At 45.3% G+C, this 19,647-nt stretch overlaps 1 protein-coding gene across 1 annotated transcript; it reads left to right on the plus strand.

The window, feature by feature from the left end:
- Window positions 1-1,271: 1,271 nt before the first annotated feature.
- LOC306818335 (ATP-binding cassette sub-family C member 4-like) lies at window positions 1,272-19,300 on the plus strand. The gene is made up of 31 exons (XM_079335877.1): window positions 1,272-1,643; window positions 4,634-4,744; window positions 5,236-5,356; window positions 6,891-7,115; window positions 7,199-7,288; window positions 7,371-7,534; window positions 7,612-7,737; window positions 9,251-9,500; window positions 10,058-10,165; window positions 10,257-10,346; window positions 10,475-10,666; window positions 11,224-11,318; window positions 11,467-11,553; window positions 11,871-11,967; window positions 12,165-12,362; window positions 12,608-12,745; window positions 13,262-13,299; window positions 13,454-13,566; window positions 13,663-13,809; window positions 13,906-13,985; window positions 14,079-14,229; window positions 14,379-14,498; window positions 14,596-14,706; window positions 15,376-15,476; window positions 15,597-15,788; window positions 15,950-16,105; window positions 17,263-17,352; window positions 17,433-17,605; window positions 17,718-17,823; window positions 17,938-18,072; window positions 18,207-19,300. The coding sequence occupies exons 1-31, from the start codon at window positions 1,507-1,509 to the stop codon at window positions 18,222-18,224; spliced, it is 3,960 nt and encodes a 1,319-aa protein (XP_079192003.1). The 5' UTR covers window positions 1,272-1,506; the 3' UTR covers window positions 18,225-19,300.
- The last annotated feature ends 347 nt before the right edge of the window (window positions 19,301-19,647 follow it).

Genomic DNA, 19,647 nt, shown 5'->3' on the forward strand with positions numbered 1-19,647 from the left:
GCATTCACTTTGCAGTTCTTGGCTCCACCTCAGCACACTGCACATTTCAGTATGGACACTAACTGGATCGGTAGCAATAAAGTCGCTCTTTTTTAAATTAACAACAACAAATGTAATAAATGTCTGCATTATTATAAAACAATTCCCCCCTCTGTTGAAATAATGTTTTCCAGAATTACTGGTTTAGGCCTATCGTTCTCATTTTCTTTTCTGTAAGTACTGTAGACTATGTGATTTTAATATTTAATCAGTTTTAACTTTATTTACGTTGTGATTTTGTTTTTTGTTTACTTGACTGTGTGTGTGCGTTGCTCTTCTTGAATAAAAAGAAGAAAAAACAAAACCCGATGATCGAGGCAGCCGGTTGGGGGTAACGCTAGTGACGTCACTTCCACACTAAATGAACGAAGTAAGCACAAATATCTGCCTACTGTACGTGTCTACTAAAACAGCACGGAGAGCACTGTGTACTGCATACTGCGTACCGACTCATTAAGTAGGCACTATGCAAATCGGTTACACCCACGCACCGTCACCCATTGGCTGGCAAAAATAAGCGTGCCAAAAATGTCAAGATGGCAGACTAACACAGGCATGTTCCTCGCATATCTGGTTAATTATCTGTTATTTAAAAAGAGCCTTGCAGGTGATAATCGTTTTGAATTAAGGAGCTATATAATAGTGAAAAATATAGATTGCAGTTTTGGATAAAATCATAATTGATTGACAATCACGAGATATTTTTGGTGATTTCTCCTCAGATGTTTTTCTCCTTGCTGTTGAGCTGTTCAGGCTCCCTATGGACAAAAACGGTGCAGGTAGTTTGAGCACGTCAAGCACTTTTTTTGTTTCCTGTTTTAAACTGGAAAACTCAGAGACAGCCATCCTTCAAAAATGATTCAACTTCACTCTAGTGGTAATGTGAACCCTCAAAATATTATTTTTTTTTAAAGGAAAAAACAGTTATTGTTATTATTGTGTTTATGCATTGCTAAACAAATAACTACAAGTATTTCTTTTGCATCATAATGTTGCATGATGTCTGATATTGATGTTTAAAAACTGGTTTTCTTAATATGAAACTAAATGCGTTAAAGGGTTAAAACAGTCAAAAAGTTGTTTGAAAAAAAAACTTTACTTTGCATTAGGCTATAATGAAACTGTTATGAGAATATACTGTTTTCTGCAGTCATATGTAAAATCAAAATAGAGTCAAATAGAAGTTAAGACCAACAAAAAACAACCCATCTCACAAGAGATCCGGGTCCACTCGTGGAAACGCCCCTGCAGCACGCGCGTGTTTCACCTGCACACGCTTTTGAATAGAGGAATTCTGTCCCCTTTAGGTTTCCATAACTTGCAGGCTGTGTTTGCGACCATGTGAAGCTGGCTCAAAGTTTGTGTAACAGCCCTAACCGTCTCTGAACTCCACATGATGTAGGCTCAGCCTGCAGCTGCACATGCACTCAATTGCCTCGTACATGCCAACACGATCTATCACGGTCTATGAAAAGCTGTCACTGCGTTTTGCCGGAGATTCAACAATCCCGACCCGGGGGTCCGGCGACCATGGAGCTCAACAAGAAATACGATCGGCAGAATCCGTTGGCAACCGCAAGCTTGATTTCCAGAGTCTTTATGTGGTAAGTGTCAGTGACCACCGTGTGGCTGCATGTCTCCTCGCGGGCTGTGGAGCTGCACGAGCCGCGAAATGTTTACGAGCTTGCACCCAATGATCCAAAACTCGATCAGCTTGATCAGCCTTTTGTTACCGGAACAAAACGCATACAGAGTGGATGCATTACGCACGAATGCAATCAGAGCTGTGCAGCGACATGTCGTGAATCCGTCCAGGGAAGCAATTTCCCCAATTGATCAGAAATGTCGTGCGTCGATGCGCGTGACCCGCACAATATTGTTTTGTTTTGTTATTGCAACAGCAAAATGTTGGTTAATATGTTAGTTTTTTTTTGTTGTTGTTTTTTTTGCGTTGTCGGGATGCGTGATTGTCAGATTGTCAGTGAGGAAGAATTTTGAGTCCAGCCTGCAGCCAAGCAACAGGCTGTCAACCAAAAGGCTCAGCGTGCAGTGTAGTCGATCATTCAATGATTAAGTAAGAAGATGCATGCCAAAGATTCTGTAACAATTACACAAGAGTCTGGCGCGGTGGTTTCTTTGAAGCGCTTTTCTAGTCTACATATTAGTGTTTGTTTTGTACCATCAGACGTCCTAACTGCACAATATTGGATGAAATCCAAGGAGTTGGTGGTGGGTCATCCTGTCGTTCGAGCTGGTCACCGATGTTCACTTTGACATTGTGTCCTTCTGCACACTCTGTGCTCTCCAGGAATGTGTAACCCATAAATCATTCTCGCCGCCTGCGCGCGTCATAATTAGATTTAATTAGCGTAGGCTGTTTGTTTACCTGGATTTCGAATTTCGAATTCGAATTTACTGCAGCTCTGATTGCATTCGTGCGTAATGCATCCACTCTGTATGTGTCGAATTTACCTTTGGCAGTGGCAGACAAACTTAGGCATCGGAATCTTCTCGGGGTCTTTTTCCAAACCAGCCACACATGTAAGTTTCGTGCAAGTGCTTGCACAATCACCAACTAAGGTCGACATCTAATACCGTCACACAGCCGGCGACATAATACTTGACATGTATTTAGCATCAGATATAGGCTGACTTTCTTCCAGCAGTTGAGGTGTATATTTATGGAATGCTGTATGTTTATGTTGCATATTTGCATGAATTGCCTGGGGATTTTTTTTTTTCAAAAGAAATTCCTGGGTGGGGGGGGGAGAGAACACCAAAGCTTCCATAAAAAGTATACTGGTTGCAAATGAAGGCTATAAGAGGACATGCTGAACGCATTGCATGCCGACTTCGAGATGTGAAACATATAAGACAGTAATGTGATGTGTCTGTTGGGGCAATTGGAAAAAAAATCAATTGTGGGGCTGTCAAACATGCATTCATCATCAACCTGTCTGCCAGGGACCCGATGCCCCCCCCCCCAGTTCCCTCATAGAAATGTACAACTCCTCTGACAAACCGCAGTGTTAACAGCCATAACTCACGCAACACTTAGCAAATCAACAACAGCCGGAAACCTCCCTGAGGGGGCCCTATCTGACAGCACTCACTTGTGTGGTCATGCAAAGTTTTGCATGCATTTTCAGATTTGTTTTATTCTTTTAAAAAAAAAATTAAAAAAAAATTACGCTCTGTCAACTCATGCAACACACACACAGGCTGATATATACAGTAAACATGCACAAGCAGGATCCTATGGACATGCACTAATGGGAAGTTGTCAGAGTGAGGGAGTGGCCCCCGGACAGACGCTCCTGAGCTGGTTGGGGGACGGGGTGACCTGACCTGGTCTTGCACACTTCAGCAGCTTTCACACTTCAGCAGAGTTCCTTTAATGATTGAACGAGCTAATGTTTGACAAGCTCTCCAATCAAGGGCTGCATCCTGCAACCCCCCCCCCCCCCACACACACACACACACACACACACACCCACACACACACACACACACACACACACAAGCAGGCTTTAAGTTGAACAAAAAACCCAGCATGAATCACAAACAAGAACAGGTTGTTTTAAGAACATAAAGTGACCTGAAGCAGTGGAAGGAAGTGATGGATATAAGGAGGGCGGCGCCGATCTCATGGAGCTTTCTGTCTAAATGACCTATGACCCTTTTTTCCTGGATTTGGGGGAAAATGAAAACGGGAGTGTTTGCGTGTCCGAGTGGATATGAGGATGTGAACTGTTTAAAATGAGACGGACAATAACGAGGACGTTTCAAAGGTTCTTTTAAATGTGTCCTTTCTTTCTGCTCCTTTTCTTTCTAACTAGATGTTTCTTAGTGCGGAACAAAGCAAGGATTCTGTGAAAACATGATAAAGCACAAAATGTACTTTCTAAACTGTCGACTGTTCAGACAAGTCGTCAAATCATTTTGGGGCCCCTCCTTCCGGTGTTTATGGGATGTCTGCTAGTTTCCCTCTCTCTTCCTCTCTCTTTTCCCGCTTCTTTTGTCTCTCCTATAGCCAGTTTACAAGCAGCACCTCTGCAAGTCGTAAATAAACCATGAAGGGTTTCTGCTGAAAGGCAGCGATAGCACCCAGCCATGTCTATAAATGCCTCCTCAAGCACAGGCTCATGGGACGAGGACAAATTAAGATGTTTCCGGTGTCCTTCTCTCTGACACATTTCCTGCTTCCTCTCCTAAATCCATGAGATTTAATAATGATAATAATAATAATACATTAGTTTTGCATAGCGCTTTTCTAAATATCCAAAGAGGCTTTGAAAAAAGAAGGGGGAGACAGGAGGTTTGCATTGGCAGATCCGAGGGTGCGGGTGGCTGTGTGTTGACGGGGGAGGGGAGCCAGGTTATGGAGGGCTTTGTAGGTGAGCGTGAGCAGTTTGAAGTTGATGTGCTGGGGGGGATGGGGAGCCAGCGGAGGTTATGAGGGACAGATGGTGATGTGATCTCTGGTGCAGAGTTTGGACTGTGTTGACTGACCTCTGACCTTTGCTGCAGTTGAGTTTGAAAAAGTTGAATTTCCTTCTTTCCACGTCCTTGTTTGTTCCCCGTCTGTTTTCAGCTGGATCGCCCCCATCCTGCAGCTCGGCTACAAGAAGAGACTGGAGGAAAGCGACATGTACAGCGTTCTCCCAGAAGATCGGTCCGAGAAACTTGGGGAGGAATTACAGAGGTACTCAAGCACTTAAAGTTGTAGTGACACTTTTGAAAAGGAAGCCCCTCTTAGAGTAGCAGTGTGGTATGATTTAATAATATTAGGACCATTCTCACACCTCCGGCAATTCACCAACGGATTCTGAGCAGGAAATGATCTTTTTTCCATCAGTTGATACCCTGTTTGACCTCCACAAGTTTGAGCTTTTAAGCTTCTTTTAGTGTGAGAACAAATCTGTGCGCACTCATTAAAGATGTTTTTGCCACTAATTCTTTGCGTCAGGGCCTTCAGGCATCTACTTTCAAGTAGATGGGAATCTTCAGGGTCACTTCCATGAGCTTTAAATATGCAACACTTTTTTTTTTTTTTTTTGTTAAATAAGAAAAGCACTACAAATGGCCGTTATGTTGGATTCCACTCTAAACTATTTTTAACCGAAGCAAGCAATCCTGGTGGGAAGGTTTCCTTTCCAGTGCATGCTCAATGGGATGTTGTTCTTTGTTTTGCAGGTTTTGGGACAAGGAAGTCAGAAAAGCAACCAAAGAACTTGAAAAGCCAGATCTCAGCCGGGCTCTCATTAAGTGCTACTGGAAGGCCTTCTCAGGGGCCGGCTTGTTTGTGTTGTCACTGGTATGTTGCTGCTCCTTAAAGCCGTATGTACATTTGAGACCTGCGTGAAGTTGGCCCCCCGCCCTGTGGGAAAATAGTCGCGTTTGTTTCTGCTGTGAAAAGTTTTTTTTTTTTTTTAATGTGCTGTTTTGTTTTTTTGAGTTTTTAAAAACTACCATAAAGGTCACCCTGAGGTCACTCAGCCACACATCTGCTCCGAATCCACCCAGAATGGTCGTGTTTGTTTGTGCTGTAACTATTTCCGTCGCTGCTGTTTTGGTTGTTTGGATATTTTAAGTCTTATTATGGCGGCGATGACGTCATCCCCCTCCCTCCGGGGATTCCCAGGAAATGGTCTTGTGCGAATATGACCTTATGTTTGGTTAGACGGCTCTTCTCGTGCTGCAACTGATTAGCTCAGGTATTTACCTTTTAATTCCACCTGGTCTTTTTGGTATATAGATGCATAGATTTTTTTTGTGTACTTCTTCTTATGTCAACATCCTGTGCCGCTGATGAAAGGTAAATATGTCATGCAACAGTTTTTCACGATAGAAAAAAAGTGTAACAATGCCGTTTTCAGTGTTATATTTTTTTCGTATTTATTTGTTGCTGCTGTGGCTTTATTGCAGTTCAAAGCCATTTTTGCAAGTTCCCATTGCAAACTTTTGCACACAACTTGATATTGCATGGATATGCTTGGTCGGCCATATTAAGTCAACGTCTTTTTAAATGAGTAATCAGTATCTCCAAAATCAGCTTAATAGCTACAGAACAGCTTAAGACATTTATTACATCACCCCCTAAAGTTTATGCCACACCAACTGCCATGAATGACCAGCATTGGTAATGACCAAAATAATGTGTATGTAGAAGCTCTTTAACTAAAATGATTTGTTGATGCCAAAATACAATTTGGTCCAACAATTTGATTTAGCACTGATGTATTTATGTATTTGACGCTGATGATTGCATGTAGAAAAAGACTCCAGCAAAATGGAGCATGACGTAACAATGGAACATTTTTAAGAGGAATGCGGAACATATCCATCTGTTATTGACTACAACAACGATCCAGTGATGACTCTTTTATATATCACAGCATGTGAGCAGATCTTGGTGTTCTCTGCTTTCATGACCCTCCTCAGGTCATCGTACGTCTCCCAGGCTGATGCAGAACAACAAGATCTGCTCGCATGCTTCGTTATGTACAAAGAGAGTCATCACTGGATCGTTGTCGTTAATCATCGTTAATAACAGATGGAAATCTTCTATATTCCTCTCGAAATGTTCCATTGCGACGTCGTGCTCTGTTTTGCACATAAAGCCATTGTTAAAAACAGCACAAACAAAAGGAGCAGATTGGGGGCTGAGTGACCTCAGGATGACCTTTATACTGAAAAACCAAAACAGCACAAACAAACGCGACTGTTTTGGGTGGGATTGGGGGGGGCCAACTTCACGCAGGTACATTTCACAAGTTTCAGTCTGTTTATTCTATGCTGCCGGTATTTAACCTATTATTTTTGTTTCTGTTACCTTTTCGATTTTAAAGGAGGCAATCAAAGTGTTCCAGCCGTTTCTCCTGTGGAAAATCATCCAGTACTTTGAGAACTACGACCCGGGCGACAAGACGAGTCTCTACGCGGTGTACGGTTACGCTGCCGCCATGTCCCTCTCTGCCTTTGGACTCACCATCCTCCAACATCTCTTCTACTACCAAGTCCAGAGATTAGGCATGAAGATGCGAGTGGCCATGTGTCACGTGATATACAGGAAGGTCAGCGGGATGCTCTGCACGTTTGGAGCCCAGGCGCTTTTTCGTTTGTCGACTTCTCCTTTGAATCGTGTGTCTTTCTCCAGGCTCTTGGTCTCAGCAGCGAATCAATGGGGAGGACGACAACGGGACAAATTGTCAACCTCCTGTCCAACGATGTCAACCGTTTAGATGAGGTAAAGGGGGCAGTTTGCGAACGCTCGACCGCAACGCCGCCGCTTGATTTCCGCCCCTCATGGTTGACCACTGTGTGTACAGATCACGCTTAACCTGCACTACCTGTGGGTGGGACCCCTTCAAGCGGTGGTGATCATCGTGTTCCTCTGGTACGAGATCGGCCCCTCGTGTCTGGCAGGCGTGGCCATCGTCGTCCTCATGCTGCCTCTGCAGACCTGGTTCGGGAAGCTCTTCGGCATCTTCAGGTAGGAGACCAGAGAATCCAATCGAATGATTCACTTAACCGTGAGCGCACAGTGACTCCATTTCTGCCACTTTGCAGGAGCAATACGGCGGTGCTGACTGACAACAGAATCCGCATCATGAACGAAGTGGTGTCGGGCATCAGGATCATCAAGATGTACGCCTGGGAGAAGCCGTTCTCTGCTTTGGTGACTGAAGTCAGAAGGTAGGGATGCAAACGTAACACGTCGTCATCACAGGGGGACCCCTTGTGGACACGAGCCACGGGTTCCGATTCACACGCGTGTGCGTTTGTTTAACATGGCAGTAACTCAGTAATGCGGACTCATGCAAGCTGTGCACCTGAGCGTCAGAGATTTTCTAGCTTGAAAGAGGATCTGCCTCCCCAGCTGGTGTGAGCCCTCTGACCGCTGTACGTAAATCATCACCATACATTTAATGCTGCAGGACTTTTATTTTTTATTTTTTTTCCCCCGCAGAGTAAGGAAATAGAATACAAACAGCTGGGAGCCAATAAATTTTTTTTGAGCGCTTCAAGATCTGATTGTGATCTGAAGCGCAAGTCATGTAAGAGAGACGATTCCAGTGACCCTATTTGACGTTTTAGGGCGTCTTGTTTGAATCACGCACTGAGTGACGACGTAGCTATCACTCCACCTTCAGAAAGCGGCGACTGTTCCCGGCCTTGTTCCTCTGTGGCGTGCTGAAGCACCTCTTCTTCCCGCCCCTTCCGTGGCCTGGGTGGGGGGGGGGGAGTGTACCGTGTTTGAACGCGGTACTCTGCGCTCACGCTACCCAAAATGAACTGGACCTCAATGGGGGGGGGGGGGGCCGCAGCTGGTGTGTCCTGCTCTGACTTCACGGCTTAGTTTCAAGTCTGAATGTTTTTGAAATGTTCGGCTGTTTCCCTCAGGGGCTGATGGGGGATCTTGTGAGGATAACACGCTGCAATGTTTCAATCAACTGGATTTCCCTTGTCCTCAGTAAATCCCCCCCCCCCCCCCCCCCCCCCCCCCTTTGGGTAGAAAAACAACAGTTCATCATTCTGATCTCTGCTGTGGTGTCAAATAGTCAAACTGGTTGGGATGTTTCTACCAAGAGGGAACAGTTGAAGGTGAAAGCGATGATGTGTTGAGCGTCTCAAACAGATTTCCCCGTGTCTCTTACATTCTCTCCGAGTCGACGTGTCACTCAAGCCTCTTATCTGTTCCACCCCCGCGCGGAAATGCAAACGAAGGCACTTCCCCTGTGACATCATCGCCGCGCGACTTCACTTATTTCCGCATCATCGGCTGTCTCTACGCCATCATTTGAGTTTGAGTCAAATCTGTTGCACGTACAAGTATGTGTTCCTTCACCCGCCCTGCTCCCAGTCAATCTGTGTCAATTACTGAAGGATTCATGACTTGTTCGCAGATGCAACCAGCCCTAGGGGAGTGATTCTGGTTACTAATAGTCCATTAAAGCCTGCCTGAACTTTAAGCTGTCAATTGTGGACATGTAGGAGGGTTAAGCTGACAGATGATGAAAGTAAACTTGGCAGAGAAACTTGGCAGAGAGATACGTTTTGTTTAGTATAACAATAAAACAAGAAACACAATGATTAAAAAAAATAATAATAATATTTTTTTTTTGGACGTAATCCTTCTGCCTGTTCCTTTTTGAGTCAATAAATGCTTCATTCTTTTATTTTTAGTTTTTTTTTTAATCATCTCCAGGAAAGAAATCAGCCAGATTTTGAAGAGCTCCTACCTACGAGGGCTCAACATGGCCTCCTTCTTCGCCAGCAGCAAGATCATCGTCTTCATCACCTTCACCGTCTACGTTCTCCTGGGCAACACCATCACTGCCAGCTGTGTGTTTGTCACCGTTTCCCTCTACGGCACCATCAAGCTCACGGTCACGCTGTTTTTCCCTCTGGCTGTGGAGAAGCTGTCGGAGACTGCAGTCAGCATCCGAAGGATCAAGGTGGGAGCGCTCTTTACATTTCTTATACGCACTGTGTGCATGATGGTGTCCACACGGTTTATGCAGACTTACATCTTTAAGTTACTGGCTCTTTTGAACTCATTTTAAGATGCATGTATTTTTTTTTTTACATGTTTATATTTTTTATCTGATTTTAATTTAGCACTGTATGATTTTTCTTCTGCTATCCTGCTTTGGCTGCTGTGACCCTCTAACTATCGAATTTAGCGAGACGTGTGGACCGCTTTTGCAGCACCAGTCTTACACTGAGGCAGAGAGAGAGAGAGAGAGAGAGAGAGAGAGAGAGGGGCAAAAGGAAGGACCAACACTTCTTCACGCCTGACTCTCACGCGACCTTTGAACGTTCTAAACGCTGGAATGTTCCTGGGCCGCGCTCGAGCGCAAAGCTCGGTGTAGATAACAACGAATGGCAACGCTGTGTTGCTCGTAAAAGATCAGAAGGAGGCGAAAGGAGGCCGTCGGGGGGGCACTGGGGGGGGCACTGTGTCTGTGGTCTGATCCGATTGTTCACACTGTATCCCCGTGTCCTCCCACAGAGTTTCCTCCTCCTGGAGGAGATTGAGAGAAGAAACTCGAAGCTTCCTCTGGAGGAAGTGAAAGAGCGGTCCATCGAGATGGAGAAGCTGACGTGCTATTGGGATAAAGTAAGAGCTCAACGGCACATTTTTAGTTCTCAAAAATCAAATTCTGGTTTTGGTTCTTTTAATCAATGAGTGTGTTCCATGTTGCTGTCAGAGTTTGGACGCTCCGTCTCTGCAGAGCGTCTCCGTCACGGTGAGCTCTCAGCAGCTTCTGACTGTGATCGGCCCGGTGGGTGCAGGAAAGGTCAGTGCGCTTGGGTAATGAACGTGCTCAGCTATGAAAGCCTTTCTGAGAAAGAAGAAGGAAAAAAAACAAAACAAAAGAAAGTGCTGACTTTTCCATGTGTCCCAAAACATCCACGCTCCCAACAGTCGTCCCTGCTGAGCGCCATCCTGGGGGAGCTACCGAGGGACACAGGCTCGCTTAAAGTCAGAGGTCAGCTGACGTACGCCGCCCAGCAGCCCTGGGTGTTCCCCGGAACCATCCGCGGCAACATCCTGTTTGGACAAGACTTTGACCAGAAGAAGTACGAGAAAGTGATCCGAGCGTGCGCACTGAAGAAGGCGAGTGTTAAGAGCTTTTGAAGGGTTTCTTTTTTTTTTTTTTCTTTTTCATTCAGGAAGTGACCTCAGAGAAAAGTGAAGCTACGTCGAGTGCTGCATGGGTGTTGAAAATGATTTCGGTACTTGGCGCTCGTCCGTGCGGGGATCCAACTCAGAGGCACTCCGGAGGGTTATGAATGAAAAGCCTTTAATTCCTCTGGGCTGTACGGGTCACGCAAACGTGCCAAGCTTTCATCCGGGCAGAAACAAAACAGACGCCGAGCTACTTCCTTTAAAGGGTTACAGCCGGTTATGTGATCAGGAGCTGTCACATGGCTGAGCAAATTCCTGTCAAAAAAGCTAAAAAAAAAACAAAAAAACAAGACAGCTGGAGGAAAGGAGATAAGTATAGAACTGGACTTTACTCCTTTCCTCAAGGTGTCTAGTTTTTGTTTTCCAGCTATTTAAACAACTTGTGTATTTGTTGTTTTGCACTGTGTGAAAGTTGCTGGACTTGTCTGCATGCTACATGTGCACACGTGTGTTGGGAGTTCATCCTTGCTCATCTTTGAGTGCAGGACATGGAGCTGCTCCCGCACGGAGACCTGACCATCATCGGGGACAGAGGGGCGACGCTCAGCGGGGGGCAGAAAGCTCGGGTGAACCTGGCCAGGTGAGAGTAGCGCACGGAGAAATGAAACGCATGCTTTCACTTTTTCAGTAGCGGCGTTTTGCGGAAAGCCGGTTTGACTCGCGCACACGTTGGTGGTTTGATGTGTCTGGAGTTCCAGTGGACAAAGTGGACCTGTGTGTCCTTTCAGGGCTGTGTATCAGGACGCGGACATCTACCTCCTGGATGATCCTTTAAGCGCTGTGGACGCCGAGGTCGGGAAACATCTTTTTGAACAGTGAGTACAGTCCTGTACAAGCACGGGTTCGAATCTGACCTGTGGCTCCTTTTGCCACATATCATCCCCCACTCTCTCTCTCTCTCTCTCTCTCTCTCCCACCATTCATTGATTCTTACATTTTCTTTTTCTCCTTATCTGCTAACCTGCCACCCCTTTAATAACTACATAAAAACACATTCTTCTTCCTGATGCCAGCAATTTTTTTTTCTTCCAAGATCCCAAAATTGCATTAATATTGATTATCATCCGTTTAAAAACATCCTCACAGGAGCTTTAAAATGTGGTAATGACGCCTTTTGTTGTTCCTGTTCCAGGTGTATCTGCGGCCTCCTGAAGAATAAAATCCGAATCCTGGTCACCCACCAGCTGCAGCACCTGAGGGCCAGGGACCAGGTTTTGGTCCTAAAGGAGGTCAGTGCCACTGGACCCCCCCCTGCACATGTGTAATCAAGCGTTTAAAGCGCCCTTGAGAAGATTTCTACTGGTTTTGAGAAAAAAGGAAATAAAGCTAACCAGAGCATCAGCTGCAGTTCAGATTATGATGAATGCTTGACGCTGCTGCGGGCCGAGGTGCTGCTTGTCAACAGGCAACTCGTTTGTGTCTCCAGGGTCACATCATGGCCCAGGGGACCTACAGTGATTTGCAGGGCTCCGGCCTGGACTTTGTGACTCTGCTGAGCGCGGAAGAGCAGGAGCGAAGCTGTCGATCGCTCGACACGGACAGACTGTCGTTACAGAGCCACGGCTCTCATTGTTCCTTCAACAGCCTCCTGCCGCCTGACGGCAACAAGGCCGACCAGCTGCCCGTAGGTTAATTTTCCTTTTTCATGAAGCGTGTCTTTCTGTAAGTGGCGTCACTTCTTCTCTCCATACGTAGCATTTGTTTGCTAAGTTTGTTTTTGTTATCCTCCGTATCATCAATTAGGCTAAAGAGCCGCCCAGTTTCTAAGATTCCCTCCCTCTGTGTCACAAACATCTGTCCATCCTGTGCTGTTTTTTTTTTTTTCCGAGACGAGAATAAAGAATGCTGATGAGAAGTTTTGATTCTCAGGCTGAAGCGGTTCAGTCCGTGGCGGAGGAGACGCGAGTGGACGGAAACGTCGGCGGCCACGTTTATCGCAAATACTTCACAGCCGGCTGTAATCTCCTGGTGATTCTGATCGTCCTTCTGCTCAGTTTCGGAGCCGAGGTGAGACCCCAAGGGAAATCTAACTTTTGAGTTCACAGCAGAACATGGGTCTTAAATCAGAGCTCTGTACAAATCATGGCTCAGTAACTGCTGGAGTATTGTAAATACAAGATGGCGTCATCGTCACGGACTCTGATGGAACTTGACGAGAGGCAGCGCATCGGTCAGCTCTGACAGACATGTTTACATTTAGATTCGGATCGGTCTTTTATTCCGATTTATTATTATTATTATTAAAAGAACATCTAGCGCCAGAAGTTCTTCCTGATGTGTTTAAGGACGATTCTGACGAACATTTGCTGCTCAAAACTGTTATTTGTGTCTTTTAATTGCCCATGGATTTATTTGTGATGTATTTCTATGTTTGGCTGCTCGTTGTCTGTCGGAAACTCTGTTTTTGTCTTGCTGCTTGTTATTTCCAGGACAAGAAAAGAGATTTGTAATGAGTTTCTCTTCCTGCTTAAATAAAGGTTGTAATACTTTCCCCTCTGTTGTTTGTTTTACTTCCACTCACAGGCTGCTTACATCCTGCAGGACTGGTGGCTGGTGTACTGGTGAGTGTACTGAAATAACTCCAGAATTATAACTATTAGAGAGCAAGGTCGAGGTGGGAGGATTAGTTATCCTGAGGCAAAACATTTTTTTAAAATTTGGATCAAAAATCACGGTGTGCGTTTTTCCTTCTGTGCGTGTCTTGTGAAACGACAGGACAAAAGAAGAGGCGCTGAACAGCACAACTGGCGCTGTTAGCAGGAACCACCTGAATGCGTCTCGCTCAGGTCAGGACAGTCATCTTCAGTTTCAACTCGGCGTTTACGCAGGTGAGCGTTCCTGTTCCAACAAACATGTCAGGTATTGTGAGGGGGGGGAAAAAAAAAAAAGAGTGGAGTGCAGCGTTAAGGTGTGGTTGCGTTCAGGTTTGACAGCAGCGGCTGTGATCTTTGGCTACGCCCGGAGTTTGCTGATCTTTCACGTGTTGGTGAGATCGGCTCAGACTCTGCACAACAACATGTTCAACGCCATCATCCGAACACCGGTACGCTTCTTTGACGTCAACCCCATAGGTGAGCAATACTGCCTGTTTGAACTTCAGAGAAATCTGAAAAGCCAGCTGATGAGTATTTGAAGACCTGTTTTTTTTTTTTTTTTCTGCTTCGTAGGAAGAATTCTCAACAGATTTTCCAAAGATATCAGCCAGATGGATTCCACGTTACCCATCACCTTTGTGGACTTCTTTCAAGTGAGAACTCTGAACTGATTTTTACAAAATCTCAGCGTGCCTTAAATCTCTCAGGAGTCCTCACAGTGTTTTTTGTTTTTTTACGTCTTTCAGTTGATATTGCAGAATATTGGCGTCGTCGCTGTGGCCGCCTCGGTCATCCCTCTCATCCTCATCCCCGTCCTTCCTCTGCTTCTTTTCTTCCTGTACCTGAGGCGTTTCTACCTCTGCACGTCGCGAGACGTCAAACGGCTCGAGTCCACCAGTACGTTTACACGCGTCAACACCTTCCTCCTGGAAAAAAAAAAAAGCTGTGAGCTTTACAAACTGGCTTTTCTCTACCGATAAAGGCCGACTGCTCTCAAAGTATTTGTTGGGAGATTTTCATTTCCTGTTTGTCTTCTTTTACTGCAGCCCGGAGTCCAGTGTACTCCCACCTGTCTTCGTCTCTTCAGGGTCTGTGGACGATCCGAGCCCTCAAAGCTGAGGACAGGCTGAAGAAGGCCTTCGACGCCCATCAGGACCTGCACTCAGGTTCTCCATCACTGTGCTGAAGCTTTTTTTTTTTTTTTTTAACGCTCACAACTTTCTTAGTGAACATGAAGTATGATTTTACGGTTTCTTGTTTCAGAGGCGTGGTTTTTGTTCCTGATGACCTCCCGCTGGTTTGCGCTTCGCCTCGACAGCATTTGCTCCATATTCATCACGCTTGCGTCGTTTGGGTGCATCCTTCTCAGAGACGGTGAGGATTCAGAGCGAACGCGGAGGAAAAAAAGCTGTTCAAACGGGCACTTCTGATTATTGCAAGTCATCCGCACTGTCTAACAGCACTTTTAAAACAATGTGTTATAAGGTGCTTCACAAATGCATAGAGTTATTACAGGAAAACATTCACAAAGGGGAAAAAGGTCAGAGGTGGAGCTGGGGGCGAGTCACAGGATTTTGCAGTATAATCAGAATTTGACTGGAGGCCAATGGAGGGAGGCAAGAACAGGGGGAGACACCATGTCAGTGAACTATGAGGGGGAAAAAAAAAGAGTGAAAAAATCATTCATTAATCGTGCTCGAGGTAAAACAAGCACATCATCTTGTTGTCTTTTGCTTTCTAGCTGCCTGATTTGTCGTCCTGTGTTTTATGTAAAGGTCTCTCTACACAGTTCATCACAAATGCGCTCTATTGGCATATGGCAGTTTTGTCTCATATGACCTCTCATTGCATCAATTGTTAGGCTCCTCCCCCTGTAAAATCTGTTCACAATCACCGATGCATCCCTTCACCTCGACAAATACGTGATAAAAAGAAAAACATGACAACGTTCTGTTTGTCGCACAATTCACTGGCAGTCCAGATGTAGTCCTTTTTTTTTTTTTTTTTGTAAACAAAGCATTCTGGGTGTTTGTTGTTTTTCAGGCCTGGATGCTGGACAGGTGGGCCTGGTGCTGACTTACGCTGTGACACTGGTGGGAAACTTCCAGTGGACGATGAGGCAGAGCGCGGAGGTGGAGAACATGGTGAGCGCCGAGGGGCTTCATGGTGATCAGGCTGGATGTTTCTCGGGGGGGGGGGTTGTAGTCCAACGCTTAGCAGTGTCGAGTCAGAAAAGTTAGAACAATTAACCCCTTCTTTTTCAGATGACGTCAGTGGAGAGGGTGGTGGAGTACGCAGAGCTGGAGAGTGAAGCACCCTGGGAAACTGAGAAGCGACCTCCAACTGATTGGCCCAGCAAAGGCCTGGTGGTGTTCGACCACGTTAGCTTCTCGTACAGCGCGGACGGACCGACGATCCTCAACGAGATCAGCGCCACCTTCCAGCCCAATGAGAAGGTGAGACATGTTGTTGTGATGGATCGAGTGAGAAATCAGGAAGGAAGAGAGTGGGGGGGGGGGAAGTAGCCACAGGTTCGAACCCCCCCATAAAAGGACTACAGCCTCGAGACATGGGGCCGCACGCACTAACCCCCAGGCTCTGTTCGGTCCTATATCAGGTGGGGATTGTGGGTAGAACAGGGGCTGGGAAAAGCTCCCTGGTGTCGGCTCTGTTCCGCCTGGCAGAACCTCGAGGGAAGATCTACATCGATGGCGTTTTAACCTCGGAGATCGGCCTCCACGACCTGCGTCAGAAGATTTCCATCATCCCTCAGGTAAGCGTGAACTGACCCTTTCTGATGAAGCGTCCTATCCTAAATATGTAGCGTGGATGCACTCCCAGATTAAGACCTTATTCTAAAGGTTTTTATATATTTTTTAATATCCCAATTACTTTCTAATCCGAGCCATAATCATATTGAAAGAAAATCCAAGTCAGGTTATCGATCATTAAACAGAGTCAGAATGAGCTCGTCCGCAGAGCAGATGTTTTAAACTGGTGTTCAGAAAAAGATTGATTGACTGATAATCATCCACAGCAGACATCACCTGAGGCGTGCCACAAGGCTCAATTCCTGGCCCCCTCCTTATCTCCCAGTACATGCTTCCACATGGTAACATCATCCAAAATACCTAAGTCATGTCAAATCTGAAAAGGGAGCGATATTGCGACTGGGCTACCAGCGCCGCGGGTTACCTGACATCTGACGAGCAGATCAGGAGAGTTTTTGAAGTTCAGCCGAGCTCAGGAATTTGTTCAGACGTTGCTTTTTTTTTTTTTCCCGTGTCGTGCAGGTTTTGCGGAGGAAATTCCTGCTTCTTCTTCGTGCAGTTAAGACCCCTGCGAAGGTCTTTTTCTTTTCTTTTTCTTTTTTTTTTTTACCGTCGGGAATGGATCGAGCATGTTCAAAACAAAGCCCCAAAGCTTTCAAAACCTCAAGATCATAGCAACTGCTTTGACAGAAAAGATAACAGCGGTGACATTTTTGACCGTTGATGAAACCAAGTAGCAGGGGGGAAATCCTTCAGAAATACTCGTTGGTTGTTTTTTCCACAGTCCAGTGCACCTGTAGTGTGGAAAGAGACGGCGAGAGGAAATGAGGTTGCAAATCTGTGAAATCCTTTCAGCTCAGTCCTCCCTCTCCTCCCGGTCTTCTGCTTCTTTTCTTATCTGAACATTCATATGTATCCATCATGAAATAGTTTCCTTAACTTCAATCTTTTTGCATTTTTTTTTTTTGCTCTGACTTTGGTGTTCCGCTGCACTTGAACTCCTCACACGATCTGTCGGTCTTTGCTTGTTGTTTATTGTCGTAGTTTGTCTGTATGAAAAGCTATTCACGTGAAATGTACTTTATACTTCCACCTGCCTTGCCTTTGATTCCTGTAGTGATTGTACTGATGTCCGAGCATGTCTGATTGTGTCTCTCAGGACCCTGTGCTGTTTACAGATACAGTGAGGAAGAACCTGGACCCTTTCGATCAGCACTTGGATGACGACCTGTGGACGGCTCTGGAGGAGGTAAGAATTCACCCAGCAGCCTTTGACACCTTATGTAGCGGTGGGCACATCGAACCTCTCCTCGCCTCGCCTTCCTGCAGGTGCAGCTGAAGTCTGTGGTGGAGGAGCTCCCCGGTAAGCTGGAGACGGTTCTGGCAGAATCTGGCTCCAACTTCAGCGTGGGCCAGAGGCAGCTGGTGTGTCTGGCCAGAGCCGTCCTGAGGAAGAACCGCATCCTCATCATCGACGAGGCCACGGCCAACGTGGACCCCAGGTACTCTGGAAACGACTCGCTGCGGTTGTTGTACAAAGCGTTGATTTTTGTCTGAAAGAATGTCTTCGTTAAAAAAGTAGCTGTCTTTAATAGTTGTTGTCTTTCTCTGCAGGACGGATGAACTGATCCAGAAAACCATACGGGACAAGTTCAGAGAATGTACTGTGCTGACAATCGCTCATCGCCTCAACACCATCATAGACAGCGACAGGATCCTGGTGAATACACAACCTCTTTTTTGTTGCTCAATACGCTTCATGTACTGTACTTTCCATTTAAGCACCAAAGTATTTTTAGTGGTCTGATTTTTGCCATGGGTTTTTGATATTAAGGTGCTGGACGCTGGTACGATCCAGGAGTTAGACCGCCCCTTCACCCTGCTGCAAAACAAAGACGGAGCCTTCTACAAGTTGGTGCAACAGACGGGCCAAGCCGAGGCAGCGGCCCTGCTAGAGTCAGCCAGAAAGGTGAGCGGCTGAGAGTCGATTATGAATCGGGAGAGTGTTCTGCCTTTTTTCAATATTTTAATGGATCCTGTTGGATGTTATGTTATTACAGTTAATAATGTTTTTTTTTTGTTTTTTTTTTACCATTTTCAAAGGCAACACAGCAGTCCTGACAGTCTGCGGCCAACGGACGTGACTGTGAATGACCTGCTGGTCTGCCAGATTTAAGTAGCATCCGACAACGGCCTTGCGTAGCGAGCACAGTGATAAGGAGGGAACGGGACCTTTCTCGCAGGAGAGGCTACGACAAATCCGCCCGGCGGTGTAGTGAGCATCTCGTCCGTGCAGTTTTTAGAATAGTTTAAATTTTTTTAAATGATGATCAAAGATAATGTTGTTGCTAATGATAGATAGATAGATAGATAGATAGATAGATAGATAGATAGATAGATAGATAGATAGATAGATACTTTTTTGATCCCGAGGGAAATTCAAGTGAACAAGCCAGTGTAGTCATGCAGCCCCTCCGAATGATTTTTAATGTTCTCCAAACATCTCTACCTGTTGCTTTCCTGCTGTTGTTCTATAGGACGGCTCGTCTGCAGTTGACAAATTAGCAAAGTGGGACGAGGTCAAGAGACCGCATGGAATTGACTTTCATTTGCTCTGGCTATTCTCACCTCGGACTTTTACAGCCTCAAAGAGGATGAACAATTTGCTTCCAGTTTCTGAGCTGAAGGGCTGTCCATTGTCAATCTTTATTTTCAATCTTTATTTGTATAGCGTCAATTCATAACAGATGTTATCTCGAGGCACTTTACAAAAAGCAGGTAAAGGACCGTACTGTTTGTCTGTTTGTCTGTCAGCTTCTGAGTCGGAGCGACATACCTTGGTAACCTTCAGAGTGACGTTTTCATGTCATAAAGATTTTACAATGTTCATGTAAGAGAAAGTTAATTTTTAAATAGGTGAATCATTGAACCTTGACTGAGCGCTCTGTTTAAGCGCCTTGTGGAGCGCTACCACCATCTAGTGTTAGAATTTTTTATAAACACACAAGTGAAAGACCCTACTGTCAGGATTTGCATAAAGTGCTTATTATTAACTACTGGAGGGTATTTTATAAAGATAATATTTTATCACTGGGCTACATGAGTATATTGAGCATTGTAGAACATTTTTTTAATTTAAATTTTTATTTTATGTACTTACAAATAAAACAATTCTATATTCTCAATATTAATAGAAATTCTGGTTCACACTTTGTGATTGAGAGACCTGAATCACATACGGCATTAATGGAGATGTCCCAGCCCACAGGATCCGCCCCCCCTGAGCCGTGCTCAAGGGCACTTCGGCAGTGCAAGAGAAGTGCTACGAGCTACCAGAGCAAATTCCATATTTTTGGTCCTTAAAAAACTCTCGGTCAGAAAACGCTGATTTGTGGTTACTTAAGTTTTTAAAAATGCCACTTTTACTATCAGACAAAACGGTTGATCTATTTAAACTGCCATAAAGATGACTATACTCACTCTTGGAGACATTTCAGACATGGTTGCGAGAGGCCTGGCCTGGGTCCATCTTATTCCAGACAGA

Source organism: Symphodus melops (assembly GCF_947650265.1).
Source record: "Symphodus melops genome assembly, chromosome: 23".
In the NCBI taxonomy this organism is placed as follows: domain Eukaryota; kingdom Metazoa; phylum Chordata; class Actinopteri; order Labriformes; family Labridae; genus Symphodus; species Symphodus melops.

Bases quoted from the DNA above. Each gene is read 5' to 3' on its own strand.
- LOC306818335 (XM_079335877.1), top strand. From the start codon at position 1,507: ATGAAAAGCTGTCACTGCGTTTTGCCGGAGATTCAACAATCCCGACCC. The intron at 11,319-11,466 runs GTGAGAGTAGCG...GTGTCCTTTCAG, and splicing joins GCTCGGGTGAACCTGGCCAG to GGCTGTGTATCAGGACGCGG. The intron at 14,230-14,378 runs GTACGTTTACAC...CTTTTACTGCAG, and splicing joins CAAACGGCTCGAGTCCACCA to CCCGGAGTCCAGTGTACTCC.